We start from the raw sequence: 10726 nt of genomic DNA on the forward strand, positions 1-10726 counted from the left end.
ATATTCAACATAAATATAACATATAGGTAATAGGAAAAGATTGTAAGGTTAAACAATTGTGCAAGAGGAAATAGGAACGATTATATGTTTTAATGATACATATTGACCGATTTATTGTTATACACGTACATTAAGTTCTCTATTTTTATTATGAAATGATTTACATATATTATCGTCTTTCATCAAAAGAATGATCAGTGTGTGTACATATATATATAATAATCTCTATATGTCTACGAAATGAGGAATTTAAAAGAAGAACTTCACTTTTGTATTCGAGTATAACAACGCGAACATAACATGCGTTAATCACGACTCTCCCCGCTAGCTTCTTCATATTTCGAGAACATTTGTGACTTAACGTGCAGTCGGAAGCAGCCATACGAGCCGGATATTGTTTATTCCTCTGATTGTCAATCGAAAACTGTATCACTGGAAGGGTTTATATAGTTATAAACAAAATCTTTCCAAGAGGAAACAGATCACAGTTTTGAAATGAATGTTTTGTCGCATGACGATACTGAGTTCGCTGTATTAACTGAAGAACTAAGGTATTTCTAAGAGAATCCTTGTTTTTACATGCGGAAGCAAACAAGCAAAAACACGTAATAATACACGCTTCTCTTTATCAGAGAGGGTTATAACGTGATGACCTTTATGAAGTCAAGATAGTGACATCCATGCCGAGAAAGGTATTTTTGCCGTTCTATCCCCTTTATTACTTGTATTGATGGTTAAAGTGCGCTAACATTCCAGTCATATCAGCAAGAAAGGGATGCGCGTTTAGATCGTATTAATATTCTCTACATATCTCAACATTACTAGCTACGAAATTGTTAGCTATTATAGTGAGTTGCATACAAAATTAAACAACAGTTATAAATGGTATAAAACGGCAAAAAATAATTTTATGGCACGCACGTCGCAATATTGATCATCACGTGATTATCCCCCTCTGTTTATATATTTATTTTACGAAGCATTTTACCATTATTCGACATAATTGATACAACAAAAAGACACCACAAACAATGCATAGATATTCCGATATTCATAAATAGAACTTCCGTTGAGCCTCAACCATGACCTTGACTTCTATCCGACGATTGGTGTCAGTATCTGCGGCATGAGCACGTGGGAGATCACGTGAACTATGCCATTTTCCGCCTCGATGTCGTCTAGGAGGATACTAGCAATACCATTCAGCACTATGTCACCGGCTATAATAAATGATTACCAAATATATTATATTGTTTGGTTAACACTGGTTAATATAACATTGATCATTAATGATGATACACATTACATTTCAGTATAATTCCTTAACTTCCACTGAACAATGTCTGGGATTGTTTCAGGACATAATCTGTTATCTGATTGTGTGTTTTTTCATGACCATTTTTGACAATTTACATCCACTTCGTGCAGCATATCATGCAATCGTTGGTAAAAAAAATGATGTCATTGAACATCATTTGCATGTAACGCAAAATTATTCGTTTTTGTTTGTGAAAACCCCCTAAAATAGAGACAATCTCGCTAATGGGGTTATTCGTAGGCCATCGTAGAAATCAATTGTATAATCAAACCTTACTTAAAATATTGAACACAATTATAATTTGTCTTTAGGCTCAGATGCATTGAACGTAAATAGGTGCATTAACATGGTGTATTAATAAAAGCATATCATATCCTAAGAAATATGAAGGTAATCTTCATGGACAAATACAAATAGAAGTTTCCAGACAAAATGCCAGATATCAGAAGTATCATTGGATGTTTGCATAATCAATCATCACTTATGAGCTGTGTTACATCAGACAGGCGGCACATTTGGTCATTACAATCTCCCTCTTTAAGCCAGACTCTCAAAAGCAACTGATAACATCTGTTTTCTGCACCATTGGCATATACACGAATACAAAGAGGCGGAATCAATTTCACGTTTTTGATTCATTATACGGTTTGTATTTTGCGTTTTTTTTGTCAGAGAAATTTGAGGGAATGACGACAATCCAGATAGGTTTTAAGCGTTCAGAAACTAAAAGCCATTCCTTCGATTGACACTCCTTGTCCAAGCAAATCGAATTTAATAGATTACACTGTTTAACCCGCAATTTGTTCGAAATGTGATATGCACAATTTAATCACAAATGGAAACCTCAAGCTGACAACCGAACAATAATAACAAGTTCACCATGATTATTCTACAAACTAATTTGTTAATTGAAAGAATAGAACTTTTTTTTTTAAACTACAAAACGTCTACGAAACTACTGAACGATAATTTGAATTACGTTTATATATATTTGTTTTGTAATAACTTTTGTGAACGCGATAAATACAGAACTCTTAACTGAAATTTCTGATTAAGCAATTAACAAACGGATAACTAATCCAGGATGCAGAAAGAGACCTGTCGCCTTTAACGCAATCATTATTTCAATGGAAATTTAAGGAAATACAAAATCGAATTAATTATTAATAACAGTTTAAAGGATTATGTGCATAACGGTGCACATATACTTGGGTATCAATGTGTTACCAATTAATATGTTTTATTGTTATTATACATATAATTAACATAACTAGACAGGAGAGGCATCTCTTTTGACGTATTTTGTTTAACTCTGTGACGGCTAGTAGTATTTATAAGATCCTCAAAAGTCATTTGAATGTATAATTTGTAACGTGACTGCATCATACTACTTTTCGGTAAATGGATAGTTGCTGAGCAATGAAAACGAATTTGCAGCGGATCTGATTGTTCCTAAATTAAGCTATAATTGAGAGAACATTTCCATATGTACCTACCCTGTGTGGTGGAGATGGCGATGCTGTGTGCTGGCAGCGTCGTTGTAACGGAAGTCCTGCGGGCGATGGCATCTGAGTGCAACGTACCTGAGTGTACGTGGTACTCCACAAGCACTTCAGCCGTGTATTAAGACAAAATTATTATACACGCAGGGCTATACATTTTTGTAATCATTATTGATCAAACTCGTGGCAGTTATACAAGGTTATTTTATTTTTAGTGTACCGTATTAGGTTCGAATCTTAATGTCAACATTAAGGCGAGAATATTTTGCCTACATGCTAGTCAGACATTTCATGCTAACACAATACAATACAGGAGTATAATTGTCTGTAAATTCTAGTGAAAACAAGTCTTTAAATAGTGACCACGATGTGACAAAAAATGGAAGCGATGATTTAGCGATAACAGAAATAGAGGGGTTCGAATTCGCACGCTAGAATTATATGGCTGTCGGTGGTTGTATGATATTAAATTTTAAGCACACATAAACACAAGGAATTATTTTCGCCTCGACAACTTGACTTGCAGTCCGTATTGAAACTCATGTCATTTACCCAAAGGGAATTATTTTATGAGGAAAAGTCATTACAAAGAGCGCCATAACAGCTATTGCCAGCGAATTAATATAGAAATACTTACGCCTTAGGTTCGTTGTGTCGTTTCCAAGCGCATTAAGCGTTGCTTGAGGAAAAGCCGCCATTGCAGCATTAGACGGAGCGAAAACCGTGTATTGATTTAAACCCGCTGAAATTAACAGAAAGGCACTGCTTATTATGATAAACCGTAGTTTTTATAAGATCGGGTTCACAAATGCAATTTGTTGCTGCTAAATATTTATTTTACTATCGCGTAACAATGTTTGAAATAATACTAACAAGTGCTATTACTCAAATGACATTATTTGAATAGACAGGCAGAGAGACAGAAGACAGACACATATAGACAGATAGACTCACTTGGGTTTGCATAGTTCCTGTCAAGGCCAGCTCTCTTCACCAATGCTAAGAATGTGGATGCGTTGTAGTTCGGGTTGCCAAGGATATCTATGACTGTACCTTCTGGTACATCCAAGACTGCAAATGGTCCACAAAAATGTAAAACAAAAACATATATACGAACTATGATTTTTCGCTTTAATACAAGGCAAACATTTGACTTGGAATTTATAAAAAGTGTGGTTTCTTTACATGTTTCCTTAGTGCTTACTAATTCCTTTCACTTAACAAATTAAATAATGTGGTGTCAATTACCTATTGAAGAGACATACATAGTAATTATACCTGTGTTGATTACATGGATAATGCCATTGGTCGCAGTGACGTCCACTTTTGTGGCGTTTGCCTGATTAAAATGGGTACCCGTCTGGAAGGAAATAATAAACACACGAACATTGCTATCCTGAAAATACTCGTGCTTACAAATGTGTTGTTTAACTGCGTTTAACTTACTCTAAGGCGCTAAATTTTAATAAAATTAAAAAAAAATCGTTCCAAGAGCGCAAAGTATATACCCAGTCATAAATTGCGCGATATTTTTTTTATTCATTTCTGTCTGTAGTTCGATGTGTTTTTAAAAAAAAGAAATACAAATATTCTTAAATAATATTTTCTCGGTTAGTTTTCGAAACACTATGCCCTTTCATAGACACCGATGATGATTGAAGGTATAAAACAAAATACGTACTGAGCTCCTGTACACACGAATGACATGGCCGTTTGTGCTGTTCAGAAACAGATGACGCCCGAAAGCAAACGAATGGCTCTCATGTCTACCGCTGATTACGTGATACTTTATTACGCTAATCAGCTGGGTCGGGTTTGCTTTAATGGCGTTAAAGTCACTTGCGGGTATTTTGGCAAATGACGCATCGGACGGTACAAGTACCGTGAACGCTGTAATGCATTGATAAGGAATAGAGTATACGTATATGTAGTCTAAATATAACGAGTTTGTAAGCATCTTGAGATTATAAACTAAAAATATGCTTCGGAATTTCATGCATGGGTTTTCAATGACCAATCGGAGCGCACATATAAATTAATAAATTGGTATAAATTGGTATAACTATCAATAATACTGAATGTTTATATAATATCTATTTCGAAAATTATATTATAAAATGATTCAGCGTGTTCGATTGGTGTCACGTTTAAAGTCTTACTTGTATTTCCATGTAGCAAACCGGCTAGTCCTGCTTGATCTACGAGGCTTTTAAAAATTGTCGCATTCACGGTGTCCAGTGTGGAGTACAGATCCACTGCAGCGTGTGCGTTTCTCGCGAAAAAGATGGTAAGCACCACGAAAATAAATATCCTTGTCATCGTAGCAAATAGATACGTATCGGATCAATTCCAAAAGCTATTGTCTTTTTAAAAGGTGTTTATTTTATATTCACATGCCAGCTACGTATGCCATTTGTGAGAACAAACATGTGCGGGTGATAGATAAGTGATAGGCCTCAATACGCAAATGGTTAAAGACATCATTTCGACGACACAACTGTCCCTTCGGACATTCACCATCTCAGCTTGTTTACAGATGTTCGCATTGTTTATTCGTAAATAAATGCTTTAATACGGAACTAAAGACCTTCGATATAAAACACGAATATAATCTCACAAGAAAAAAACAACCTCTCGTCCTAAACCATTGACTTTTGGATTAAAATAATTCGCCTATACCGCTCAGCCGTCCGGGCTTCGATATTTTTTAATTCATTTAATTCTTTATATCAGCAATTCCCTTCTTGTGTCGCAAAGTATAACAAAAAAACATAAACACTATATATTTAATCGTTTGGCATTTGAAATGCTTATCAATATCATAGAATTCGTATGATGATTACTCATACGCAAATATGCATTTTTCCGCATGAGTGTTCGTCAAAAGTGTTCCTTCGTTCCCAGATATACAGTTTTCTTATATTTATTAAATCAGTGACTAAACGTTAAAAATTCGTCTCTTTGAAATAATAGTCATAAATTGTCAGTTATTCGTTTTCGTGTAAACGATTGTTTCCGAAATAAATAAACATTAACTACTCGTAAAGAGAAGCGATACACTGCATTAACTTCAATCTTTTTGTTTAATGACTTAATGACTGCATGTATTTGTTAATTAACGAAACACATGAATATAACTGCCTCTTTAAGTCCAACCTTGTTTGTAATTGCATGACGCATTCATGACCTCGAACTAGGTTCGGCGAACGACACAGACCACGATAGCCTATGATTGAACCCTGGCGTCAATAATATATATCAAAGCGCTGAAGGCACTGAAGTTGTTCGCTATTGCATAATTGAAGACGCAATTCATTTTTCAAAATAAATCGCAAGTTTGAAATGGACACACGCCATCAACATTTATGAAGAGTGTGTCATAACGCACGGGTCGAGCTTTGTGTGCACTTGTTATCATCCTATTTATTTCATAGAGATAACTTAGACAAAATAAAAACAGCATGGCCTTTTTTGGACGTTCTGAAAGCATAGAACGTATGATGAAAATGGCAATGAGAACTGAATATAAAGACAATATGCATTCACCATCATATTAGATGAATATTGTTGGAATATCGAATACCTATCTCACTAAGAATATAATTTCATGATGAAAATTCACTTTACAAAACTTTTTATGTTTGACACCATATACAAATTCAAAATATACAAGAAAATCATTGATGAAAATAAATAAATAACAAATCTGTGAGCAATACCTTTTATTCACGAATTAGGTAGTCATCAAGACAGCCCTGTTGACCCGTACATTGTTGTTTATGCATTACTTGTAACCCTAGCAGTTCACACGGTGTCAACAACTCTTACCTAAACATAGCTAGGTATAGAGCACTCATGCGCTTTTTCGGCATAGCTGTTTTACTAAGCTTTTCATCTTAATGACTTTTGCATAACACCAGCAGACACGCATGAATATTTTCGAATATTTCATAGGCTGATTCGAGATAAAACCTCTGAACTTTGGCTACATCACTGTGTCTGTGCTCAGCGCTAAGGATGTAGCACTGTTCAGTGTAAGGAATTCCGGACTACTCTCTGAATGTTCAAACTACACAAATTGTGGCCCAGTTACAATTACGCGTTAAAATCTATTTCGCAGAATTTCAGTTTTGCTTTCAAGATGAGAAAACAATAATAACCAAAATAGTATAGTGTCACGATAAGAAGAAAATCGTTTAATTATCCAACCACAATGTTTGCCGTACTCCCTGAACGCCTGGATAGGCTGCCCTTATTTACAAGTTTGCTATTTTGAATTCAATTTTGTATCGAAAAGCATTGTGCTTAAATGTGCCGTTTACAATTCGCAATGAGATTTTTAATGACCCTCGTCATGCGAAAGTGGGTCTTTTTCCATATACGCCAATATATATATAAAGCCCACTCAGCCTGCTCATCTCTCAGTCTGGTCAGACATAATGAGACCATAACATATTGAGTGATTTTATAGCGAACAGCATAGCCTCTGACCAGACTGCGCAAATGCACATGTTGAGTTTAAGAAACGCTGGTCGAAATGCATAAGACCCATTTTCGCATGACGTGGCTATGAAAGTGTGATTTAAATATTAAAAGAAAACTGCGTTTAAATCAAACATTAACATACGATATATGTCGATAGTGAAGAAATATACTCATAATAAGGCATGTGAAGACACATATGATGTGCACTCCCGTAGTTTATTTTTTATATTCTTACACTAATGTGTGGTTTGACACTGACAACACACATTTAATGCGGTGAATATGCAACTTATAAGTGAAAAAACCCACATTAGTTAAACTTTTGATTTCATTTTATTTATTTATTTAGAAAAGTAAATTTCAAACTTTATGTTAAAGACAACGCTTACGCCGACTACATTTTAAAACGATATTTCTTGTTCTATTTAGTCGTTTTCGGTTTTAGCGATTATAAAGAATTTTTAGGTTTACTATAGTAAACATGTACCTGTAGTAATTGGTGAACTCATGTCCAACGTTTTATAAATTGAGAACTGTGAATATAAACAAGCTTAACATTCTACTATTGCGTGGTTAGCACCCGTAAATACAAAAGATCGCCGCTATCTGTTGAGAACAAAAGAACGTTTTGAAGAAATCCCCGCTGTAGAAGCATGAGCGAGGTTACGAAACAGATCATTCGTGTTATATTTCATTGTTTGTTATATTCGGTTTTAGCGATAATGAAGCATTTTTGTTGTTATCTATCGTATCCCTGATGTTATTGTTGAACTCATGTTCAACGTTTCATAAATTGAGAATATAAACAAGCGTAACCTTATACAATTTAACTGTTTTCCCGAATCTAATAATAGCTTCAGATTAAAAAGCGTATCTTGATACTATTGCGTTGTTATCACCCGTGCAATTGGACTCTCCCTTGTTTATCCGCAGCCGCATCTATTAATAGCCTCAGATTATGAATGGGCTGAGCACAAATACAACGTCATGAAGACGCAGCAGTAAGTGGACTATTTTAATCATTCATAAAAAATCATAATCATTCATAAACAATCTCTTCCGCGACATGTATAATACAATCATAGTTTGTTGATTCTTTTCTATATAAGCTCCGTTCGAAACTATTACATTTAACACGATATTCGTATAATGTTTCTATTTGTGAATGAATATAGTTGGTGAACTCAAACCTGTTGCATAAATTATACAACTCTTTCTCACGCGGATGTGGCAGGTAGTAGGCTCTCCGTAGATAAGCCGAACCGACTTGAAATTTTGAGTAACATCATTAGCTGGTCGCTACGCGACCAACTAAAAATCACAAAACTATGTGGTTGGATAATGTATTTGTTTCCATTCCGTTCAATGCATTAATTCAATACAATTATATAAAAAACAGACCAGACAAGCATTTTAAAAACATTACAATTGGTTTATGTTTAAAACAGAATCGTTCTATATGCATGCTATTTGTCACAACTAATGTCAATTAAAACATTTTTCTGTATGATATAAATGTACTAGTATTCGAATTCTTATCAACGTTATTGAAGTCGACAACGTTCCTTGATATCTTGCTAACTATTTTAAATTAGCAATTCCGTTAGCTCTCACTACACCGTTAAACACGACTGACTTCATAAACACGTCTTATTCATTCGATACTTTTCTGTTTTATATGGGACTGCATTGTTCTTTTTAAACAGTTGTGTGGAAAACAACACATTTAAAAATAAGTAATGCTCCACATTACTGTCTTGCTTTACACGTGAACGTAGCAAATCTGGCATTAAGTAGAATGATTCTATATATAATATTATATATATGCCGTTGGTGTTGCATGCATCTAACACGCTGTCGTTTATGAGCGCGTGGGATTTTCATCCTCACACTTTTTTTGAAAACACAGATGTAAAATGTAAACCTCGATGCGATCTTGAGTTGTATAGAAGTATCATAGGCGAAGGTGTACTCTTACTATCTCTTCTTTACATGTTAACTTGCTATAGTTTAGCTAACGTAACGTAAGTTATACAATTGTATACATTTAACTCCGTTATAAGTGTTCAACGCGTGTGCACATTATAAAGAAGTATTTCTCGGTTTTCAATTATTTGCGTTACTTGCTATAACTTGTATTTGTTATTTGAACCTTTCGTTTATCTTCCACAGACAGTTCAGGAGTTCAAGGTTTTAATAAACATACGATTGAGTAAAAAGATGTACCATTTCAAGGACATCCATTGCGAAGCTTATCGCGTTTTACCTAATAGACTTTTATATTTGTGTATTTAATTTATCTACATTTATCTGGCTTTGATTTAGGATTCAATCATTATAGTGTGTTTTCTGAGAAAAAGGGTTTGACATTAATTAACATAAGTTTCGTTTTATCACAATAAGACCTGTGTGCCAAAATTCATGATGTCACTTAACAGGTATATTTATTATTACTTCTTAGCAAGTTAACTGTTGAGATAAAGCATAAATAATCGCTGAAGTATTTGAAGCACATAGATATGCATTTTACACATAATCTACATGATTCTTTTATTTATTTTTCTTTTGCGGACAGATGACAGTTCAAGGTGTTAGCATGTTAATTAACATATCGCATAAGATGTTTTAGCAGAATTCACGGACACATATGGTTGATTGGGAAGGCTATATTCATATGCCCTACACATCCAGCAGCAGGGTGAACTTGATATTAAGTTAAAAAGTTTAATCAGAAATTGTGGTCGTTTCCTGCGTTGAGAGTCAGAGCTCTGTCTTGTTAAACAGCTTCCGAAAACTATGAATTAAAATATAAATCTTATCTCTAAACAAATATACATTTATGAACAAAATATACACCAAGTTTACAAAAGAACCAAAGATTAGAATTAAAATTGTTACTGAAATGTACTTTGCTCTTTGTCATACAATATTTCATACGACAATATCCGGCATTGAATGCATTCGATTTTTATGTCAGATTAGGTAATTTTACCAAAATAAGCGGCAAAAAAGATGTACGTTTTTTCTTAGTTTCCTGACTGAAGTCAGTATTGTCTAAAAGTATAGAGTTATTGATATTTTAAAACTCAATATTGGAAAAAAAATCAGGAAGGTATAGTTATCATAAAATACCCTTACATATATAAAACTCCTTATTGATTTTTTAAGTTTGAGTAAAAACTAAGCATTATATTTTTTGCAATTGCATGTTATATTCTGCGTAAATGTATACTGTTCAATATTGATTTATTTTCTAGTTTTAAATGTTGTTTTGATTTTTAACTGCCTAAGTATTGTTTAAAATACATTATTTTGATTGTTTCATCACATTGCACTAAACCACATATCGGTTATTTAATTAACCGCTTGTTGATATCTCTCATTTCTTAAATGCAATATGCCAAAATGGAAGTGCCTATGA

At 34.0% G+C, this 10726-nt stretch overlaps 1 protein-coding gene across 1 annotated transcript; it reads right to left on the reverse strand.

Annotated features, from left to right (window-relative positions):
* Nucleotides 1-614: 614 nt before the first annotated feature.
* On the reverse strand, nt 615-5261 carry LOC127879157 (transforming growth factor-beta-induced protein ig-h3-like). The gene is made up of 7 exons (XM_052425830.1): nt 4980-5261; nt 4502-4710; nt 4099-4180; nt 3775-3891; nt 3458-3562; nt 2815-2928; nt 615-1220 (listed from the first exon to the last, which is right to left on the reverse strand). Exons 1-7 carry the CDS (start codon nt 5137-5139, stop codon nt 1096-1098), a joined length of 912 nt encoding a protein of 303 aa, XP_052281790.1. The 5' UTR covers nt 5140-5261; the 3' UTR covers nt 615-1095.
* Nucleotides 5262-10726: the final 5465 nt, after the last annotated feature.

Source organism: Dreissena polymorpha, chromosome 4 (assembly GCF_020536995.1).
Source record: "Dreissena polymorpha isolate Duluth1 chromosome 4, UMN_Dpol_1.0, whole genome shotgun sequence".
Classification (NCBI taxonomy): domain Eukaryota; kingdom Metazoa; phylum Mollusca; class Bivalvia; order Myida; family Dreissenidae; genus Dreissena; species Dreissena polymorpha.

Coding starts and splice junctions, on each gene's coding strand:
- LOC127879157 (XM_052425830.1), bottom strand. CDS start 5,139: ATGACAAGGATATTTATTTTCGTGGTGCTTACCATCTTTTTCGCGAGA. Junction 2,929..3,457: donor CGACACAACGAACCTAAGGC/GTAAGTATTTCT, acceptor ACACGGCTGAAG/TGCTTGTGGAGTACCACGTA. Junction 1,221..2,814: donor CGCCATCTCCACCACACAGG/GTAGGTACATAT, acceptor CATTTATTATAG/CCGGTGACATAGTGCTGAAT.